The sequence below is a fragment of the Sus scrofa genome, chromosome 3, assembly GCF_000003025.6.
Source record: "Sus scrofa isolate TJ Tabasco breed Duroc chromosome 3, Sscrofa11.1, whole genome shotgun sequence".
In the NCBI taxonomy this organism is placed as follows: domain Eukaryota; kingdom Metazoa; phylum Chordata; class Mammalia; order Artiodactyla; family Suidae; genus Sus; species Sus scrofa.
In genome coordinates this window covers 1567388-1589077 of record NC_010445.4, presented here as the reverse complement: position 1 = coordinate 1589077, position 21690 = coordinate 1567388, and the positions used below count along the sequence as shown (strand labels likewise).

Genomic DNA, 21690 nt, shown 5'->3' with positions numbered 1-21690 from the left:
GTGGTTAACGAATCCGACTAGGAACCATGAGGTTGCGGGTTCGGTCCCTGCCCTTGCTCAGTGGGTTAACGATCCGACATTGCCGTGAGCTGGGGTGTAGGTTGCAGATGCGGCTCGGATCCTGCGTTGCTGTGGCTGTGGCGTAGGCTGGTGGCTACAGCTCCGAATGGACCCCTAGCCTGGGAACCTCCATATGCCGTGGGAGCAGCCCAAGAAAAAAAAAAAAAGAAAGAAAAGGCAGCTGGGAGTTCCCGTTGAGGCTCAGTGGTTAACAAACCTGACTAGGATCCGCGAGGACGCAGGTTCGATCCCTGGCCTCGCTCCGTGGGGTAAGGATCTGGAATTGCTGTCAGCTGCGGTGTAGGTCGCAGATGCAGCTCGGATCCCACGTGGCTGTGGCTGTGGTGTAGGGCGGCAGCTGTAAACCTGATTCTACCCCCTAGCCTGGGAACCTCCATATGCCGTGGGTGTGGCCCTAACATGACAAAAAAAAAAAAAAAAAAAAAAGATGTCTGGACTGTGACTCCGGCGTGAGTCTCCCCAGCAGAGCCGCAGGGTGGCCGCGTGTCCTGGGAAGCGAGCTCTCTGTGGACCGTGGTCCTGGCAAGAGGAGGGTGGCGGCGGCGGCTTTCTCCAAACCGCAGCCAGGGCCCTGATGGGTTAGGAGCCGAGGCCCAGTCCTCGTTCTCTGCGGCCCATGTGCCCAGTTCTGGGCTCTCCGTGGGCACAGAAGTTTCCCCGAGGGACCTTCTCCTTGTGGGGGTGTGTGGCGGGGGCTCCGAGGAGGATGCCCTGTGGTGGAAAAGCCCTGCCCGGCCTCCCCTGTTGGAGGAAAGCCCCTCCTGAGCAGGACCTGGAAAGGGGCTCGGCGCCGCCAAGGTGGATCCTGCACAGCCCGGCCTTTTCCTCCCCGGAGGCTGGAGGGGCCTTTGACCCCTGGGGACCGATGGCTCTGGCCTTTCCTCCGCGATGCCTGGGGGTGCCTGTGGGTCAGCCCCTCTCCTGGGGCCCTTTGCAGACATTCAGTGAATGCTTGCCGTGACCTTCTGCCCTCGAACTGGGAGGGCCGGTCCTTTGAACCCTGGGGGTGGGAGGCTTCCCCAGGACAGGGATCTTTATTGCAGGAGAGGAATGTGGTGGGACCGGGAGCTGCGCCCGGCTCAAGGCAGAGGGTGGGGAGGGTGCAGCTGCATGTTGGGGTGTCAGGCTCCAGCCCCGCCTTGTCCTTGCCCAGAGGGGTGCCCCCAGGACCTCGCTGGCTCCCTTTGCTTCTTTGCTAGAATGCGAGAATTGGGACAGATGCTCTCGAGGGCATCTCCGAGGTGCTGCAGTTCCTTGACCACATGCAGGTGCATGTCAGGGTCTCTGCCTGTATTTTCTGTGGCTCTTTGTGGGGGCTCATCTTAGGGCTTGGCTTTGCCAAGGAGCCTCCCTTCAGAGGGCAGGGCTTGGAGTCGGGCTCAGGACCCCGAGTGCCGCTTTTTCTGTCAGCCAGCTCTCCTGGGGCTCTGGGGCCCTGGTCTGTAGGTCAGATTGCAGAAGGAAGAGGCCTCAGTGTCCGTGTCTGTGCGCCACACGGGACCCCCGGGGTCTGATGGATCCGACGTCTGTCGAGTGCTCATGTCTCTGGTCTGAGTCACTGTCTGCAGTGAGGTCTCCGCTCCAGAGCTGGAGTGTGCAGCGCTGTCACCGGATCGGCCACCCCAGAGCTTAAGGCCGTTGGGAAAAATGGAACAGGAGACGGGCGGAGGTTACGGGGTACTTAGGTTAAAGGCCAGCACACAGAGGCTCTTCTCTCGGGGAGGACGGTGTCCGGCTTTCTTGGTGGGTCTTACGCCGATGTTTCTGTGGCCGGTCGAGCGTCAAGTGTTTCTCCTTTTTGCAGGATGTGCAGAACAAGTTAAAGGAATCCGCTCAGTGTGTGGGAGATGAATTCATGAATTGCAAGCTGGCTGCTCGGGCCAAGGTACTTGTCCCCTGTTGAGTATCTCTTCCCATCTTAACCAGACCAGGGGTGCTGTTAACCCTTTGTGTTACTTATCTCACCGCTGCCGCGTGCCAGCGATGGTGCTAAGATGCCCTGCCTGTTTTTGTCATTTAACCCGTGTTTCAGCTGCTCTAAGTCACAGTGGGTGTGATGCCCGTTTTATAGACGACGAGGCAGGTGGAGAGAGGCTGCCACTCGCCAAGGTCCTGAATGTCTGAGCAGCAGGGCCTGGGTGTGGCCGAGCTCTCTCTGACCGAGGTCCCAGCAGGCCCTTGGGCCACGTCCCGAGAGCTGTTCTGTGATGCAGAGGGTTGTATGCTGGGTCGTCAGCTTTCTGGATGTCAGGGCATTGCTTGTTGCATTGGTTTATTTTTATTTATTTCTTTATTCTTTTGCTTTTTAGGGCCGCACCCGCGTCATATGGAGGTTCCCAGGCTAGGGGTTGGATCGGAGCTGCAGCCGCTGGCCTACACCACAGCCACAGCAATGCCAGAGCTGAGCCGTGCCTGCAACCGACACCACAGCTCATGGCAACGCCAGATCCTTAACCCATTGAGTGAGGCCAGGGATGGACCCGGCGCCCTCGTGGATGCTAATCAGATCCGTTTCTGCCGAAGCACAACCAGAACTCCTGGTTTATTTTTAAATTTAGTTAATCTGGTCTTTTTCTCAAAGGGATGAAGGAGCTCTAGAGCTCTTTGGCAGCTTTTTGGGGTTATTCCTCTTAGACGAGTTTTCCCTTCATTCTCCCCCCTGAGCCGTGGGTAGTTAGTGGCTGTCAGCACGAACAGGTAGTTAACATTCAGGCTGGGGCACGTCCTTGGCAGGCCTGAGGGAGGCGCACCGAGGCCTGTCCCCGGGTCCCCGGGTTGCCGGGTCCCCGTGCTGAGTCGGCACAGCACGTTCCTGGTCTTGAGCTTGACGACGGCACTTGGAGGTGTGCATGGGGTGCCGGGACGCGAAGGGCGGCCCAGGGTGGGCGCCGGAGGCAGATGTGCTCGTGGGCTGGGCTGGGCTCGTCTGCTGCTGGGTCTGTGGGGTCGCTTCCTCTGCTGTCGCTGGTTTTCTGGGAGGCGTGCGCGTCTGCTGAGTCCCCGCCTCCCCGCCTCCCGTCAGGACTTCCTCCCAGCCGACATCCAGACGCAGTTCGCCGTCAGCCGGGAGCTGATTCGAAACATCTACAACAGCTTTTACAAGCTTCGCGATCGGGCCGAGCGCATGGTGTCACGGGCCATCGACAATGCTGCCGACCTGCTCGTGTTCGGGAAGGAGCTCAGGCAGGTGACCCTGTTGGGCTCCGACCGCCAGTTCCCTGGGGAGGGGTCTTCAGGCTTCGGGGGCGGGCTTGGAGCAGGAATGACCCTCATTCCGGCCTGTTCCACTCCGGGGAAGGGGGGAGGAAGGAGGGGCCGGGAGGTGGAGGTGGCATTTGGAAGGAAGAGGGTGCGGGCTGTAGGCAGAGCAGCGTGGTCCATGAAAGCAGGGCTTTCTCCCCGTGTCAGGATCGGACCCGGGAAAAGGGCCGCCTGATCTGGGAGAGGGCATTTCGGGCCGGTCATGCTTCCTCCGCTCCGGGGGCAGAGGCCGGGCCTCCATCCAGGACGCTGCCCTCTGCAGCTGCCCCCAGAGCTCTGCATCTCAAGCCCGCTGTGCACACGCCCCCCAGGGTCTCATTGACGGGTCGGTTCCAGGCCTTGGTGGGGTGAGACCCCACCTCGCCATCAGAGTCCCGGGTCCCTGCTCTTCGAGGCAGGGTCTAGGTTAGGGCCGTCCAGGGTGCCCGGGGGGTGCCGTGGTGTTGGGCAGAGGGGGTGTCAGGTGGGCTGCCTGCCGGCTTCCAGGCCTGAGTGTCTCATCTCCTCTGTCTTTCCTTTTTCCTCAGTGCTTTAGGGTCTGACACGACCCCGCTCCCCTCCTGGGCCGCTCTGAACAGCAGCACGTGGGGGTCCCTCAAGCAGGCGCTGAAAGGCCTGTCTGTCGAATTTGCACTGCTCGCTGACAAGGCTGCACAGCAGGTGAGTGCAGCTGTTCCCAGAGGCACCTGGTCCAGGAACATTCTCTGCCGTGACGGTGCGGGAGCGTCTCCTTCCTGGGTGGACGTCCGCGTCCTGCTTCTTGAGTGAGGGGACAGCTGCCCTCGGCTTGGAATTGCACGTCCCCATCTGTCTTGGGTGGCTTCTCGTAAGAGCCTCGCCGGTGACGAGGACAGGGGGCTTCTGGTCTGTCCAGATGGACTTTGCTGAGGTCGGGAGACCTGGTCTGTCCTTGCAGATGTCGTCTTAGATTCCAGGTACATCTGGCTGGACCACATGGTTCGCATTTTGCTGTCCTGTCACTTAGTGTTTGGCCGCTTGATAACTCATCAGATGGCCAAGCTCCTAGCACCCGGGGCGCCCTCATCTCTCACCCCAGATGCCCACTTCACCTCAGGAAGTGCTTCTGCTCTGGGGCAGGTGTTACTTCTAGAAGTCTGCAAAGAATCTTGTAATAATTTGCAGATGCAGTGTTTACCGTCAGACGGGAAGGTTCTCCTGGGTGCTTCTATGCTGTACACCTGTTACATAGTTCTGAGGGCAAGAGTGCTTCCCCGTCCTTGGGGAGACGGCTTTCAGGCTGCTGCCGGCGGCCCTCACTGAGCTCAGCCGCCGCCACACGGAGCCTGGCTGCGCGGCAGAGACTGCTCCTCGGGAGCGAGTCCCAAGCTCAGTGACCGGGCACATCCCCTCTGGCATCCGGGGCTTTTCAGGCTCCAGGTGGGGCGCTCAGGTACCAGGACGGCTCTGCACGCTGGAAAGGCGATCCGCCCGCCTTCCTGGTGTGGAAAGTCCTGGGCTTTCTTCCCCTGTGGCCCCTGGGGCCGTATGTTCTCTCCAGAAACGGAGCGTGGGGCGGTGTCTGCCCGGAGTTGGCGCGGGGCCCAGCCCGTCTCCAGGTCTGAGAGGGGCCCGCGTTCTGCAGCGGGGACCCAGGATGTGGGGGTCCGAGGCCTGGCTGGGTGGGGGTTGGCGGGCTCAGGCAGCCTGCGCCGCGCCGCGCCTCGTGCTGGCTCCTGGCTCGGCCGCTGTGGTCCCTGGGGCCTTTCCTCCGTGATTAGAAACGAGGGCGCTGCAGTAGGTCACCAACACCTTCCCGTGTGATCTTGAGCCTTCGGCCAGAGCTCAGTCTGTGAAACACTCCAGCGCCCTCCTGGGCAGGAAACCCTCCTGGGAAGGGCACCCGGAGCAGGCTGGGACCCGCCCTGGGCCTTGCCGTCGTCTTTTCTGATTCGCCTTTGGATGCTGCCCCGCCTCCAGGGGGCCGGGCGTCAGGCCTCGGCTGTGTGCAAGTCAGCCCCCTCCGAGGGCCTCTCCTTCCCCACCCAGGCTGCTCTGCAGGTCACGGCTGAGAGGTGCCTCCTCCTGCATCCTCTTCGTGGTCCTCGGCGGCCTTTGCGAGGTGAGGTGAGTGTAGGTAGAACAGGAAACCGGGTCGGAGGGCCGACCGGGAGGACTGCACCTGCCAGAGCCAGGACTCCCTCTCACGCTTGCTGACGAGTGCAGACAGCTGAGGGCTGGTTTGAATTTTGTTTTTCGGGTCCTGGTTCTCTTCCCCCTGGTCCTGTTAGGAGAGCTGGGTGATGAAAGCCCGGCCAGGCGGTGAGACGGCGAGCCTCCCGGAGGGGCTGGGTTCTCCCTGGTGATAGAACGAGTGCTTTCTGTAAAGGCGCACGTGCTGGTGGCTCAGGGTCTGGCACAGCATCGGACCAGAAACGGGACTTGGTGGCAAGTGACATGAGCAGGAGTCCCGCTGCCGCACACCGGGGGAGGACGCTCCATTCTCCTGCGTCCCCCTGCGTCCGGAGGGCTGGCAGCAGTGGCCAGCTGGAGTTTTCCTTTCTGAGCTTCTAGAACCTGCAGTGTGCCTGTTATTTTCCTGCCACGTTATCAGCTGGAATCTTGGCGGGGGTTTGGGATTGAATGCTGGGAACCTCTGAGCTCAGTAGCCCAAGTGCCCCAGGGTCCCCAAGTTGGTGCCAGAGCTTGGGTGGCAGCCCTTGGCCCCAGTGTGCTAGGATCTGCATCGAACTTGGACTTGAGTTCATTTCTGCTGCCTGTGCCCTCCCGTCCCAGGAATCAGGGTGGTCTATGGGTCGGGCTGTCCCTCTGCCATGGCTGGGCCTCTAGGGCTACAAGAAGGGGCTTGGGCTCCCCGGGAGCTGGTGCTGTGCTTGGCAGAGGTGCTCAGCAAGCCCTCGGGGCAGGTGCCCAGCCATACCTGGGAGAGGCGCTCAACGCACCGGAAGAGGCACCTGATGCCCACTGTGGCTGAGGGTACTTAAGCCCCCAGAGGTAGTATGGGGGTGGGTCCCTGGAAACCACCACAGCTTCAGTTGTTGCCGTGGTGACCGAGGGAGGGTGTGGAGGCCGGAGATTGCTGTTCCTGGAGCAGGAGGAGAGACCGGCTTTGCCCTCCTGCTGCTTTTCCCCATTAACCAGAGCTCAGACTCTGAGCCCAGAGTGGCCGGGCCCCGGGCTCCTCCTGCAGGAGCGGCTCTGAGCGTCGGTACCATCAGCTGCGTGCGCGTGGCTCGTCCGTTTGCGCAGCCCTGAGCCGCCTCCACTAGAGCACACCTGGCAGTTGTGGTGGGCGACTGCAAGCCACGCTTCACCCGTATTGTGACCAGGGACCCCCATTCCACGCACAGGGCCCTCTGTGGCATTGCACTGCGACCCGTGTGCAGAGGGGCGCGGGGCCCAGGAGGGAGCACCCGCGTGGCCCGCCGCCCCCTCCCGCCTGTGTCTCCTGCGTCAGCTGAGGGCCAACACGACTGCTCACGCGGCTCAGCCGAGTCTCAGCCCCAGCCCGGCAGCTGCGGGCTCCCCCCGCCCTCCTCCAGGCCCTGTGCCCTTCCCTTTGCTCACGCCCAGACCATTCCCCTGGTTGTGTCCCCGCCGTACCGCAGCCCACAGCTCCCGGGCAGCTCCGTTGTCCGTGGGGCCTGCAGGTTGGCTGGGGGCGGCGGTGGGGCGGGCAGTGTCGGGGCGAGGAGGACGCCGTGCTGAACCCCGTGGGCACAGGGCCTTAGGCACCAGACCCTCGTTCTCGTCCCCCTGCTGGGTTCCAAGGCCTCGGCGGGCTCTCTGTCGTGTGGACGGGATCCCTGCAGAGCTGGCCGGAGGGTCCCTGGGCCTGGGGTGGGCGTGTGTCCTTGGGCAGGGCTCTGGGTCCTGTGTGGTCGGGGTGGGCTCACCCGCCCCGTCTTTTTCAGGGCAAACAGGAGGAGAACGACGTGGTGGAGAAGCTGAGCCTCTTCCTGGATTTGCTCCAGTCCTACAAAGTGAGTGTCGTCGGTCAGGGCAGAGGAGGGTCCCCGGGCCTTTCAAGGGTGTCACCCCAGGGGCAGAAGGAGACTGAAGCCAGAGCTGCGGGTGGGAGGAGGGGGCTTCTCCGGGCTCCCCTGGGCGGGCCCTGCCGGGTGCTGTGGGCTTGGCTCCAGCAGGCGAGCGGGCCGCTGGCTTCCGATGAGAGTGGAGGGCGTGCGGCTGTGTGTGGTTGTCACTGTCTGCAAACCCGTGAGGAGCTGGCAGCGGGCACGAGGCCGCCTCTTCCTGGGCGGAGGTTCCAGGAAGTCGGACCTCAGCTCAGGGCAGGGCAGCTCTCTGATCATCAGTGACGGAGGGTCGCCTGTGAGGCTGGCGAGTCCTTTGGGTTGAGCTTAGAGCTGGCCCAGGGCTGGTGGGGAAAGTTCTAGGAGGGAGTCTTCTGCCGAGTGGCTTCTAAGATTGCAGTGCTTCTGTGGCCACTGTCCCCGAACGAGGGTCGGTGGGTGTTCCTGTAGGGCCCCCGGGAAATCCCCGTGTCTTCCTTTTGGGGCCGCTCTTGTCACGGGGGACGCTGGTTTTCTGGAAAGTGGTCCGGGTGGTCCGAGGTCTCCGATCCGCGGTCCAGAGCCGTCCCAGTGCCCTGCGCTGTGTTTTCCCCGCAAACGAGGCGCGCTCCGTGGGCCCCTGGCGGTGCTGCGCTGCACCGTGACCCGACGCGCGTCCTTCCGCCGCCTCCCGCAGGACCTGTGCGAGCGGCACGAGAAGGGCGTCCTGCACAAGCACCAGCGGGCGCTGCACAAGTACAGCCTGATGAAGAGGCAGATGATGAGCGCGGCCGTGCAGAACCGCGAGCCCGAGTCCGTGGAGCAGCTGGAGTCCCGCATCGTGGAGGTGGGCCGGGCGGCCTGCGTCTCCTCCGGGTGGTGGCCGGGCGGGGGACGCCCACTGGCCGGACCCGGCCGACCTCCCGGGTGGGCTGTGGTTGGGCCCCTGAGCTCCCAGAAGGCCGCAGTCACTGCGCCGGGTGACGGGGCTGGGTCAGCGTTGTGTGGGATGACGGCGGGGCAGCGCCCGGGAGCCCTTCCTGCGCCCTGCCCGCTGAGCCAGGGGTGGGGGCTGCTCCGTCCGCAGCAGGAGAACGTGATCCAGACGATGGAGCTCCGAAACTACTTCTCCCTGTACTGCCTGCACCAGGAGACGCAGCTGGTCCACGTCTACCTGCCGCTCACCTCCCACATCCTCGGCGCCTTCGTCAACTCCCAGATCCAAGGCCACAAGGAGGTGGGTGCCCCAGGCCCGCTGGTCCGGGCCAGCTTCCCTCCCGCAGCCTTCCTGCAGCTCTGAGGCGTCTTGTGGGAGACGGGGCGGGGGGCGCGCGGGACTCAGCACGGTTCTCGCCGGATCTCGTGTCCCGGGAGCCGATGATGAAGGTGGCGTCGCCCTGGTTCCTGGGGGAGGGCTGTGCGCGGGAGAGCAGAGCAGGCCCGGGAGGAGGGGTGCCCTGGCTTCTGGAGGAGCTCAGAGGTCGAGGCAAAGCACGTAGACCCCCGGGCCAGAGTGCAGAGACGTGGGGTGTCGATGGCAGGAGGCAGGGGCACCCCGAAGGTATGTTTTCCTGAAGACGCCGTCAGCTTCCTCCCGAGGGGCCGCTGAGCCCCTGCAGACTGCGGTGACCGCCTGGCCTGAACCCTTGTAGCCACGGGGCTCCGCTCACTCCCCGACACGACCTGGGAGCCGTGTGTCTGAAGGGGCACCGAGGGGACGACCCCTGCCTGGCTCTGCGCTGGGCCTCTCCGTCCCCCACTCTCCGCGCCCTGACGTCCTCTCTCCCGGCTCCTTCTTGGCACCCGGGGGCACGGGTACCTCCTGCAAAGGATGCGTCTGCCGGGGCCACATCCAGCTCCTTGATACGTGGGGTGGCGGCTCAGGCTCAGACTTTCCAAACCTCCTGCCAAGGATGTGTCTGCTGGGGGCCCTTGCTAGGTGGGGGGTGGCGGCAGCCCGGGCTCAGACCGTCTCCACCGCAAGCCCAGCGGTCCCGCATTCCGCCTCTGCCACAGTTGAGCGCCGGCAGCCTTGGCGGGCTGGTTTAGCCTTTGCGGCTGGCTTCCCTGCCTGAAACATGGCAGAAAATGCCACCTTCCCTGCCTTCTGAGATTGAATGGGCATTCAGTGGTAAAGGGCTGTGCAGGCGTCACTCTGGGCCAGGCTGTGGCTGTGCTGGGCACACTGCTGGCACCATGGGCCATACTGGCCAGTGGGAGACCGCGAGGGCGGCCCGCCAGAGGGGGACAGAGGCCTGTGTGGAGCCTGGGCACGGCGGTGGCACAGCGGCCTGGCCTGGAGGGTCAGGGGGCTTTAGGTGAGCAGCACGTGGAGTGACCGCGGCGCTGTAGCTCGGCAAGACCGTGGATGTGGCCCGGCGTGCGGGCGCAGAGGGAGGGCGGGGGCTGGGAACCCAGTCGGGAGGCGGCTGGTCCAGAACCAGCTGTGGCGTCACCTGGTGGGTTTCCTCAGCGAGAGGACGTCAGACTGAGCCGCTGGGCCAGGGCTCGGGAACCTGCTTGTAGTGGGATAGCCGGGGGTCGGGGTGAGTGAGACGGAAGCCTCTCCACTTTCTCGAGCTCCTGGGGCCTCAGGACACTGCCCAGCAGCCCCGGGCGGAGGAGGCGTCCTAGCAGGTCTCTTTAGGAGGTGCTTATCCTGGACAGCTGCTCAGCCGCGGTCCGTGCAGATGCGACCATTCTGAGCCTCCCTCGGAGGTTTCTCGTAGTCCCCGGTGCCCCTGGAGTTCTCTGGGGTGCCCTCGGGCCCAGTTTGGGAACCGGGTGCAGCCAGGGCATCAGGAGGGTGGCCGGGGCGGGGACACTGGGAGGGATGGTGACAAGCACAGGCGGATTTCCCCGCCAAGGCGACGCGCCGGTCCCCAGTCCCGGGATGCGGGGACCAGACTGCGTTCCCAGGGCGGCACTGCTTCCTGTCGTCTTCCGAGCTGGTCTGTCCTGAGATCCGGTCTCGGACCCCTGCCTCGCTGGCAGGACCCCCTCCTGGATGCCGCGGTACCCAGGGAGCCCTGGCGGCTGCCGCCCTACTCCTGTTTGGCTGGATTCTGTTCCTCTGGGGGGCGCTGTGTGGGCTGCAGCAGCCCAGAGGCAGGGGCCCAAGGCTGCCAGTCCTTCGACTGCCTCACCCAGCAGGCCTGTGCCCCTCTGCCACGAGCGGCAGGGAGGGACTGGACACGGGACCCCGGGTTCTGGGTCCCCGGCCCAGGCTCGTCCGTGGTGCGGGGCAGGAGGCCAGCCCCCTCCATCTGGCCGCGCAGGGAGGCACCGCTGCTGCAGGGCGTCCGCCTGTCGCTGGCAGTGCTGGGGCATGGGCGCGGTGCCCTCTCACCTGCTGCCCCGTCTCCCCCTCCAGATGAGTAAGGTGTGGAACGACCTGCAGCCCAAGCTCCACTGCCTCTTCGCTGGACCACACGGTGCCCCGACCCCACCGAGGTCCCCGCGGGACGGCCCATCTCCTCACTAGTGCCAGGAGGACGCGGCCACAGCTCCGGCGCCCCCACTAAAACCTCTTTCCCAACAGTGTGTCCCTGTGTGCTTCCCTTCAGATGGCGGCTGTCCCTGTCCCCGGGGCCTGGCCAGCCGGAGCCCCCCCCGCCCGCCCGTGGAAGAGCCGACGCCCGGGGCCTGTGTGGCCGAGGCCCCCTCACCCCTGTGGGGAGCAGGGCGACCCTCTGCCCGTCGGTGCCGAGACGTGGGGGGAGCTGGAGAGCTTTCCTCCCGATTCCCGGCGCCGGGCGGCCAGGACGGTCCTCGCGCAGAAGATGGTGCCTGGGGGCGTGTGCGGGCCAGCGATCGCTCAGCGGGGAGAGGGTGAAAGCCCACGGGGGCAGGGCTGTCCCCACGGCCGGCACGGTGCCATCGCGCCAGGAGGTGGCTGTGTTAGCCTCAGCCCACAGAGCTTGGGGAAGGCGGAGGCCCGAGGGTGACTGGGCACAAGCTCTGGCCAGTGCTCTGGGGCCCTGGTCTTGGGTCTGGGGCAGTGTCCTTGTTCCCCCCTCCCGCCATGCTCACTCCTGTGCACACACCCACACTCCACCCCACTGCCACTGCCGCTGCCACTTCCGTTGCCTGCCTGGTGCCTGGTCTGGAGGACGGAGGTGGGGCCGGGGTACCTGGAGGTTCTTGAGCTGGTGCTTCAGGAAGCGGCTCGCCTGTCCCCAGCATGGCTCCCCGGCCCTGTGGAGGCCACACCGTGAGCCCAGCGGCCGCCGGGGCCCGGCTCCAGAGGGGGTCTGGGTTGCTCTGTTAACCGTCTTTGAAACTGACCTCACGTATTTTGGCCACCAGAGCCCGCCTTCCAGCCTCGTGCCCACACTTGCCGCCCCCTTGCCCCGCCTGGGCCTCAGCTCGGGGGGGTTGGAGGAGTCTTGCCCTCCGGGAATAGGCGCTGCCCGGGGGCTTGCTCTCCTAGTGATGTCCACACGCTACGTGCAGGGCCCGGAGGCTCTGGGTGACAGGTGGCTTCCCCGATGCACTAACATGTCATAGCCCAGGGGAAAGTGTGTGTCCTTGAGGTCCAGCAAGAACCGGGGCCGGGCCCATCCCACACGTGGCTTCTGCTCATGCTGGTGGAGCAGCCACGGTGCAGGGAGGCCGGCTGCACCCCAGCCTGAGCCCCCGCCACAGCCGCCATGTGCCTTCCTGCGCCCGGCTGGGTGGGGCGGGCGGGGCCCCCAGAGCAGTGGCCGTGGGGAGCGCCTGTCCCTCTGTGGGCGGTTTCTGCTTTTGATCTCCTGTAGAGACGGTTCCCAACCACTCTCAGTGGCCCTGTGTTGCCCCGTGGGCAAGGTCCTTCTGGGCACTGTGCTCACTTGAGCTGTAAAGCATGACTGCAGGGTCTCTGCTGCACCCTGGGGGTCTGTCTGAGGGACACAGGCCACAGGGCAGCAGAGGGTGGGATGTCCCATCCCAGCCCTGCCACATGTGGGCAGCCCAGGGCAGGTTAAGGCAGCCCCTCCCCACAGGGGTGGGACTTGCACCTGGTAGCAGCTCCCTGCACGGGAACGAGCCTGTCCTTGGCTTTAGCGCTTGCTGGGAGAGATGTAAGAAGGCTGTGTCCCCCGTGCCTGTCCGCTGGGGACGCAGAGGCACCTTTTCTGCAAAGCTCTTCCTCCGCCTTGAACCTGGGCTGCTGGTGTTTCCTATTCCGTGTCTCCAGGGCCCTGGAGGCCCCATGGCGCTGCAGCCTGGCCACCGCCCCAGGAAGGGACATCTGATCGCGGCACCTGACGGCGGTCCTCTGTGCTGCCCCGGCAGGTCCCCGAGTCCCTGCTCTCCTGTCCTGGGGGGCGGCTGAGCACGCCTCGCCACTGCCTTAGCCTGACCCGCGGCGTGGCCCTCAGGTCAGGTCTTCCCGGCCTGGGTCCAGCCGACTGGTGACCCACCGGCTCTGGCTGGCTGAGGTTGGGACGGGTCCCTATCTGAGGCCTTTCGCTTGCTTTGTGTGAGTCGGTTTGTGTATGAAGCACTTTATGAGGCTGCAGGAATCAGTTTCCACCACACCCAATTAACTGGAATTGTTTACAAATGATTGACATTCCGAGATTTTTATCAGTGGACTTACATGAACAACTATCATTAAACATATTTATAAATGTTGGGTCAAGTTGTGAGTTCTTTGTGGGGGTGACCCCTGCCCCCTTGATACCTGGGGTCAGAAACCCACATGAGACGGGTCTGTCCTCGGGAAGGGAGGGGACTAGGCCACGGCAGCTTGGACTGGGGTTTTAGGCCCTGGCCCTGCCTGTGCCTCACCTTCCCCTTGGGGGCGGGGAGGGCACATCCCCAGCCCACCCCTGGACCCAGACACACTGGCCTCGGGCACCAGCGGTCCACGCCCAGACGTGGGGCAAAACCGCCCCCTGACGCTTTGGGCCTGCATCCCTTCCCCGACCTGTCTGGCGGTGCTGAGGCCGGGCGGGCGGGTAAACGGCACTGGAAGCGTCTTTCCTTTGCGTCCACTCCTGTGCCAGACACTCCGAGGCCCTGACCCGCGCGGCTCTGCCCTAGACCGCGTCCACCTCGCGGAGCGTGTGGTCCACGATGGTGTCGTGGCCTTGGAACTTGAAGTAGCCACGGAACTTCTTCTTCTGAAGCAGGAGGGGGAACCAGTAACGGTCATCAGGCCACATGTCACCGAAAGGGATCTGGTCCAGCTGGAACCACTGGGGGCGCATTTCTGTAGCGGGTGAAAAGGGAGCGCCACCAGATTTTTAAATCGCTCGGATTTTCAACTGCCCCCGAGGCCCCCTGCGCTTTTGTGAGGAATTAACAGAGCCGTTGCCTCGACGTAAGGGGTGTTCAACCCTTGTGACTGCATCCCACTCCGAAGCAGGCTGGTGGCTCCGCTTCCGCGCCGGCTCTTCCCCGGCTGAGACTCACCGTCGCTCTCCTCAGGCGTCCCCTGGACGCTGTCTGTGCGGAAGATGTGCACGTCCATCAGCTCGGGGTCACCTGCGAACTCGAACACGATCTGGCCCACCTTGTGTAGCACGTCCACCGTCAGGCCGCTCTCTTCCTGCAGCTCCCTGGGGGCACAGGGACAGAAGGAGGACGGAGCAGCAAAAGCCGGCACCCGCCCACCCAGAACCCCAGGAGTGGTGCCGGGAGGACAGGGTCAGGGCTGTGCACGTGCGGCCGGGGGCTGAGATCCGAGGCTGCTGCGGGGGGTGCTCCACGGGGCTGCTGCGCCCACGGGATGTCGGGGCGGGGGGAGCCGAAGCCCCCACCTGACCCGTGCCTGTTCTCCCTGTGGCAGCCGCATGTGTCAGTGCTGCCCTGGGCCCGAGCTGGAGTCCTCTCCAAAGTATCACCTCCTCCGACCTGGGCTCTGAAAGCTCGGCATCCAGCCCAGGCTTGTCTGAACTTCCGCTCCACCAAGGGGGGCCCGGCCTGGCCTGACCACCTCACCCACAGCTGATCGTGGGGGTTGATCTGTCCCCTCTCCAGGACCCCTGTTCCGTCGCGCTTGGAGGAGGGGGTTGGGGCCGACGTCCCCACCTGAGCGCACAGATGCCGATTCTCGATTCAAGAAGAGAAGCTGGACGCCCCAGGGCACTCAGAGGCCGTGGCCTGTTTAATGGTACCTCCCCGGGTTACTGATTCACGCAGACGACCCAGCAGACACACGGGGACTCTTCACCCAGCAAGAACCCTGGGGGCCACTGCAGCTGCCCCTGTGAGTCCTCCTCCTTTGTGCAGACTTTTTAAAAACGGAGGACACGGAGTTCCTATCATGGCGTGGCAGCAAGGAACCCAACTGGTCTCCATGAGGAGGCAGGTTCAATCCCTGGCCTTGCTCAGTGGGCTAAGGATCCAGTGTTGCCGTGAGCTGTGGTGTAGCTCGCAGATGTGGCTCGGATCCCGCGTTGCTGTGGCTGTGGGGTAGGCCAGCGGCTACAGCTCCGATTAGACCCCTAGCCTGGGAACCTCCATGTGCTGAGGGTGCAGCCCTAAAAAGACAAAATCAATCAATAAAAATAAAAACGGTGGACACAACACGCGTATTTGTACCTGTGCTTCTCACACAACACTGCAGGGTGACCTACAGCTCAAGGAATTCAACCGGCTTCCTGCCTGTTCTGTTTCACAGAATGAAAGTCCCACCTTGCTCATCACAAAACCCACCGACAGGCCTCCTCACACCCATCCCAGGCTGCTCAGTGCTCTGAGGACGCTTCTCCATCGAGTCGCTCAGCAAGCACTTGCTGGAAGGTCAGCTGAGGCCGGGACTCTGGGGACCCATGAGCCCTGCAACCGTGAAGCTCAGCGTCTGGGTCTCCTTTAGAGTTTCTCACTTCCCTGCTGCCCTGAATTAGTTGCTGCTGCTGTAAAAATGCTCTGACTGGAGTTCCCGTCCTGGTGCAGTGGTTAATGAATCTGACTAGGAACCATGAGGTTGCGGGTTCGATCCCTGGCCTCGCTCAGTGGGTTAACGATCCAGCGTTGCCGTGACCTGTGGTGTAGGTCACAGGCTCGGCTCGTATCCCACGTTGCTGTGGCTCTGGTGTAGGCCGGCAGCTGCAGCTCCGATTCGACCCCTAGCCTGGGAACCTCCATATGCCGCGGGAGTGGCCCAGGAAACGGCAAAAAGACAAAAAAAAAAAAAAAAAAAGAAGTTCTGTCTTTGGCCATTCAGAGTTGTGGGTTAAAAAAGACTTTTTGAAGCTCTGATCTCCACGTTACGTGGGAGCACAGTGCATCACGACTTCCTGTGCCCCTGCGCAGGGGTCAGGAAACACCACACCCGAAGCAGAGGCCTTGGGTGAGCCGGTCTCACTACACGGCGCCTTCCTGGGCTTGGCCCTGCTGCCCTTCGCGGGCGGCCTGCAGAGGAACTGCGACGTCCGCTGCCGTGCAGATGCAGCCCAAGTGATGCTTTGGGAGCTGGAGTGCATCCACTGAGGGGTTAATTAAGATCCGACACGACTGAAAAAAGGAGAAAGTGTGTTTTCACTGGGCGGGGGCGTGTGTGCAGACGGCTCCCAGTTAAACGTTGTCATGCAGGCCCACGGGGGGGCCTCCCCGCCGCTCCGGCAGTCGGCTGGCGGATCTCGTTTTTAAAAACCTCACTTCCTGATGTCATGTTTTGACTAAGTTTGGCTCATCTTCCCTGAGTCCACAGCAGTGCATGAAACAAACACCACTAATTCCTCGGTGGCAGAGCCGAGGCTCCGTTTCACAGGCGGGGACGATCAGGGGGCCGGAGTCGACACTGTTGTGCTCATGTGCCTCAGGCATCCCTGGGCCGTTCCCCGACGGCAGGGTAACACATGGAACGAAACCTCGGCAGCCAAGCGCGCCGGTGGGAGTCAGGAGGTGACGCGGGGCCCTTCCGCCGTTGTTCCTCCCGGGGGCCTTCCAGAGCTCCCGGAGCACGTCTGCGTCCTCAGAGATGGGTGAGCCCCACACACCCAAAGCCCAAACCCGAGTGTGAGGCCCCCCACGCCCCCGAGAAGAGAACGCATCGTCCTTGGTGCTCTGATGGCTCCCCCAGGGCGTCAGGCACAGAGGAAGGGACAGCCACTGCTCGCAGCCACTGAGCCTGCAGGTGAGTGAGGGGGGCCCGCCCGGGGGGCCCAGACTGCAGTGGGGAAGGTGCGCCAGACACCCCCGAGGCTGCCGTGGCCTCCCACAGCAGAAGCGGGGCAGCCGGGGCCCAGGGCCAAAGGGGCAGCTCTGGGGCTGAAGGCAGATCCAAGCCCAAGGTGGACGAGAATGAGCCACCCGTCCTGCCTCCTTGCCCACGGGACACCGCAGTCCCTTGTCAGAGGGTGTCCTGCCACTTGGCTCCATCCTACGCTCTGTCCTGGGAGCCCTGGGCGAGGTGTGGGGTCCTGGCGAGCAGCGTGGTGCTGACCTGCAGGCCTAGGTGCCAGCGTGGGGCCACACGGTCCCCAGGAGAGTGGTCTGACTCAGGCGGGCGGTGTGGGCCCTGGACGCGGGGCTTCTGACCTCCGTCTCAGGCTGACCTGCCTTAATGAAGGTCGTCTGGGGGGTGAGCGAGTGTGGCAACCACTGCCCGTGGCCTCGGGAGGGTGTTCCCGGCAGGGGGCAGGGGAGACCCTGCCTGCGGGGCCAGGTATATGCCCTTGTGCACTCGCAGGTGCCGAGAGAGAGCATGGCCCTTAGGTGTGTACGTGTGTGCACGTGTGCAGAGTGAGAAGAGTGCCAGCAATGGTCCGAGGGGTGGGAGGAGGAATGTGGCTCATCCTGAAATAAGGGACCTGCGCTACTGGAGACACAGCACAGTCTCACTGCGAGTGGACCTAGAGTGACGGTAAATGCAAGTACTAAAAATGGCAAAAGTACAACTGATACGCCAAAAACGTTTTAAAATACTCAAACCCCCAAAGAGGAGAACACGAAAGCAGGCAAAAAAAGCCAGAACAAAACAAAGCAAAAAACCAAAAAACCAGGACAGCAAATTGAAAACAGTAGGGGGTTAGGAGTTCCTGTTGTGGCGCAGCTGAAACAAATCCTCTGGTATCCACGAGGATGTGGGTTCGATCCCTGGCCTCACTCAGTGGGTCGGGGATCCAGTGTTGCTTTGGGCTGTGGAGTAGGTCGCAGACACAGCTCAGATCCTGCGCTGCAGTGGCTGTAGCTCTGATTCGACTCCTAGCCCGGGAACTTCTATATGCTTCGAGTGCGGCCCTAAAAAGCAAAACAAAAAAGAAAACGGTGGGGATTGGAGTTCCTGCTGTGACGCAGTGGAAATGAATCTGACTAGGATCCATGAGGTTTCGGGTTCGATCCCTAGCCTCGCTCCGTGAGTTAAGGATCTGGTGTTGCTGTGAGCTGTGCTGTAGGTTGCGGGTGTGGCTCGGATCTGATGTTGTTGAGGCTGTGGTGGAGGCCGGAAGCTGTAGCTCCGATTGGACCCTTAGCCTGGGAACCTCCATATGCCATAGGTGTGGCCCTGAAAAGCAAAAAAAGGAAAGAAACGGTACAGACTATGGCAGATGTTAACTATATGAATAATCACTTTCTCTAATTAAAACACATTGTCAGAGCGGATCAGAACAGAACCCAACTGTATGCTGTCCGTAAGAAATTCACTTCAGACATAAGAGTTAAAAGCATAAAGATTTAAAAACATCCACTAAAATATACCAGGCTAACGATCAAAAGAAAGCAGGAGTAGCTGTATGAACTTCCGACAGAGCAGATCACAGAGCAGGCAAGTTATCAGAGATAAGAGGGGCTTCAGTGACACCAGTGCTCCCGCATGATCTCAACGTGTGTGAGCCCCCAAAGAGCACCGAAATGTCAGGCAGAAATTAATAGAAACTTCCAGGAAAAGGAGATGGAGTGTTTAAGCAGAAAATCAGCAAGGACATGGTGAAACGTGTAAAGAACTTGAAATCGGTAGGAAAAAGGCAGCCTAATTAACAAAATGGGCAGAAGACTTGGGCAGACCCTTTGTAGAAAAGGACCGCTGAGGGGCCCACAGACACTGAGCAGCTGCTCAACCTCACTGGTCACTAGGCAAACAAATTGAAACCTCAGCGAGGGGCCATCACACCCACCGGAATGGCTAAAAGGTAAAGGGTACATGGTGCCAAGTGCTGCCGAAGTCTAGGAGGGGGCAGAGCTCAGCCACCGCTGCAGGCATTTGAATGAGCACAACTACTGTGGGAAAATGGCAATTTCTTTTTCTGTTTTTTTTTTAAGGGCTGCACCTGTGGCACATGGAGATGCCCAGGCTCGTTCAGAGCTGCAGCCGCCAGTCTACACCACAGCCACAGCGACGCCAGATCCGAGCTGTGTCTGCGACCTACACCACAGCTCATGGCAACGCCAGATCCCCGACCCACTGAGCGAGGCCAGGGATCAAACCTGCGTCCTTATGGATACTAGTGGGGTTCATTTCTGCTTCGCCACAACAGGAAGTCCCTGTTTGGCAATTTCTGCTAAGGCCCAACATCTCTCATTCTCCTTGGAGGGGAGCATCCGCCAGGAAAGACTAGCAAGTACCATCTATAGCTGCAGCTCCCACCAAGAGGCAGCCCAAATGCTGGGCTGTGGTGGGCAAGCCGCAGGTGCTCTCCGCCTGGAACACTCTGCAGATTGATGCTGAGAAGCCCAGGGGAAAGGGCACAGCCTGCACGGCTCCCTCTACACCGTATTTCAGAACAAGCCAAACCATCATCCACGACAGAAGCCAGGGAGCAGCGTCCACTCTCCAGTCCTGCTTATTTCTTTGTTGGTCTTTTGTCCTTGTAGGGCCATACCTGCGGCATATGGAGGTTTCCAGGCTAAGGGTCCAATTGGAGCTACAGCTGCCGGCCTACATCACAGCCACAGCCACGCCGGATCCTTAACCTGCTGAGTGAGGCCAGGGGTCGAACCCGCAACCTCACGGTCCCTAGCTGGGTTCATTTCCCCTGCACCACAACAGGAACTCCCAGTCCCGCTTCTTGATCTACACACCCTGCGTAAATGATGGACCCATTTCTTAGAAATTCCCTGGAGATGAGCAGTTTCCTACATGGGCTTTATCCTTCTGTACAAACATAACATTAAAAAAAAGTCTTCCCTCTTGGCCTCACAACAGACAGAGGGCGTGGTTCAGTGGGATCAGAAAGGTGGGAGTTTAGGAAAGGAATCCGCGGGGTGAAGGGGAGGGGGCAGCAGCGGCCAAGGAGCCAGGACGAGCGCGTGGGCGGGGCCTGCGGGCGGGAGGGGCGGGGCCTGCGGGCGGGAGGGGCGGGGCCGGACCCGCGGCAGGTGGATGACGGGGGATGACGCAGGCAGTTGGATTTATCCACACTAGACTGGGGGGGGGGGGGCAGGAAGGCAAAGAGGCTGAGGTCTGGAGGGCGGAGTGGCCGCAGGCACACAGCGCAGTCTCTCTGGGCTTCAGTTCTTCCCCATGTGAAAGTGGCCGCATCGAGGATGAACTGAGACGGCGCAAAAGGGCGCAGACACACTCGTCACCAGCTGCCCTGAACAAACGGGGTCTCCGGCCAGCCCCTTGGTTAGGAAGGAAGCTGGGACTTTTCCATGTAAGCCGCCCGCAGACAGCTGCCCAAATACGTCCGAAAGCCACCACCACACAGCGGCAGCCCGCGGGCGCTCCGCGTGGACCAGAGGCTGGGCCTTTATTTTCTCACTTAATGAAAGGGGCAGGTACTGTTATCATCCCCACTTTGCAGATGAAGAAACCGAGCCTCAAGGGTTCAGTACCTGCTCCAGGTCACCTGGCTCTAAGTGGACCAATCAGGGGCCTGGCTCTATGGCTCCGCGGACTGGCTCTGGGGTCGGGCCTGCCCCTCCCCTCACCTCTTGGCCGCGTCCTCGATGGTCTCTCCTTCTTGAACTTTGCCCCCGAAGCCGTTCCAGCGGCCGGCCCCGAAGCCTCGTTTCTTCATGCCCAGGAGGACTCGCTGAGGCTGCAGCACCAGGACCAAGGTGTAGAGCCTCGAGGCGCCCATGGTGCCCTGGGGTCCTGAGGAAGGCAGGGGACTGTGTCAGCTGGAGGTGGGTGCGGATGGGGCCCGGTGGCCAGGGCCCAGCTGGGTGGAAAAGTGCTCTGGAAGGCAGGCAGGTCCTCTGGCGTAGAAAGGGCCTGGCCCCGGGAACCCAGTGCGTCAGGCCCAGGCCCTTCGCTCCTGGAACTGACACAGCAAGTCAGGGGACGGCCACAGCCTCGCTTCCCCACTCCTTAGCACAGGGCTGTGCTTGCTCCTGTGTCCAGCCCCCGGGGCCACCCTGGCACCCGGGGAACCACGCAGTCTATCCACTGGTTCTTGTGCCCTGCTTTTGGGCTTGGCCTTTTCATCACATGGCCTTCTTCTGGCCCAGTGGGTTCTGGGTTCTGCCTCTCTGCAAGGACAGACTGCCGGATGTGCAGGAAATGCATGTATCCTGACAGTGGAGAGTCCACCCAGGGAGGCCTGGCTAGCGCCCTCCGGCACAGGTGTTCACTCTCTGCTCACAACTGTTGCTACTCCGGGACCTGGCACTCAGGGAGGGCACTGGAACCACAAGGGCCCCCATCCCTGCTTGAATGGGTGTGCGTGGTCCAGAGGCAGACTCTGAGGGTGACGTCTGCTCACTGCTGGAGACATGCTGCAGAACCAGGACCACGTTCCCTGTGGATCCATCCCATCCGAGGCTAGGGCCCACTGGACGAGAGGCAGGATCCCGGGAAGTTACAGTGTCTGACACAAGGGACCTAGGGATGAGCTGGGTCCTGGTGGTGGAGGTAGGCCAGGCAGGAGAACTGGGTCTCTGAGCCTCCCTTCAGGGCTGTGTCCTTTGTCCTGCCGCCAACCCGTTCCCATCCAAAGCCCTGTCTTCCTAAGTTTACTGTGGATAAGGACGATGAGGATATCAGGAATGTCAGCTGTCCATTACTGAGTATGGATTACATACTTTCCAAGAGTTACCCCGTGTGATAGACCCAACAGTGCCGTGAGCTAAGACTCGCCTTCTCTCTTACCAGCTGAGGAAAGCGGAGCTCAGAGAGGCTAATTCTGACCCCAAATCAAACACCAGACCCAGTACCCAGACTGGGTCTACCGGACGTTGGCACGATAATCAGAGGGGGAGCCTAGCTAAGGGCAGGGCTGCGCGGCCCCGCGTGTCAGCCGTCCGGCCAGGCCCGGTACCAGGGTTCAAAGGGGCGCTATTGAGACGGCGCCAGGCTCGCGCTCCCACATCTGGGACCCTGGGGAACGCAGGTTCTAGCCGCACCCCCGGGGCGCTCCGCGCAGGCCCGAGCCCATCTCCTGCGGCCTCGCCCCCGGCTCACCTGCTCTCGCGCCGCAGGGCTCACAGCGTCCCGAGTTCCGCGCGCCTTCGGAACGCGCGCGCCGCTTCCGGGGGC

At 62.3% G+C, this 21690-nt stretch overlaps 2 protein-coding genes across 4 annotated transcripts in view; one reads left to right on the top strand and one right to left on the bottom strand.

Annotated features, from left to right (window-relative positions):
• SNX8 (sorting nexin 8) overlaps positions 1 to 12949 on the top strand; it is a 42863-nt gene extending 29914 nt beyond the window's left edge. For all 3 annotated transcript variants that reach the window (XM_021085985.1, XM_021085986.1, XM_021085987.1), the window contains exons 5-11: positions 1886 to 1966; positions 3104 to 3264; positions 3870 to 4002; positions 7236 to 7304; positions 8032 to 8181; positions 8422 to 8571; positions 10708 to 12949. In XM_021085985.1, coding sequence (XP_020941644.1) covers positions 1886 to 1966; positions 3104 to 3264; positions 3870 to 4002; positions 7236 to 7304; positions 8032 to 8181; positions 8422 to 8571; positions 10708 to 10818 — 855 coding nt within the window. In that variant the 3' untranslated portion in view covers positions 10819 to 12949. The remainder of the gene's footprint in view (positions 1 to 1885; positions 1967 to 3103; positions 3265 to 3869; positions 4003 to 7235; positions 7305 to 8031; positions 8182 to 8421; positions 8572 to 10707) is intronic.
• NUDT1 (nudix hydrolase 1) lies at positions 13277 to 21661 on the bottom strand. Its single transcript, NM_001244568.1, is given in 4 exon segments — positions 13277 to 13533; positions 13737 to 13882; positions 20142 to 20307; positions 21616 to 21661. Coding segments are annotated over 3 exon segments (471 nt in total). The 5' UTR covers positions 20294 to 20307; positions 21616 to 21661; the 3' UTR covers positions 13277 to 13360.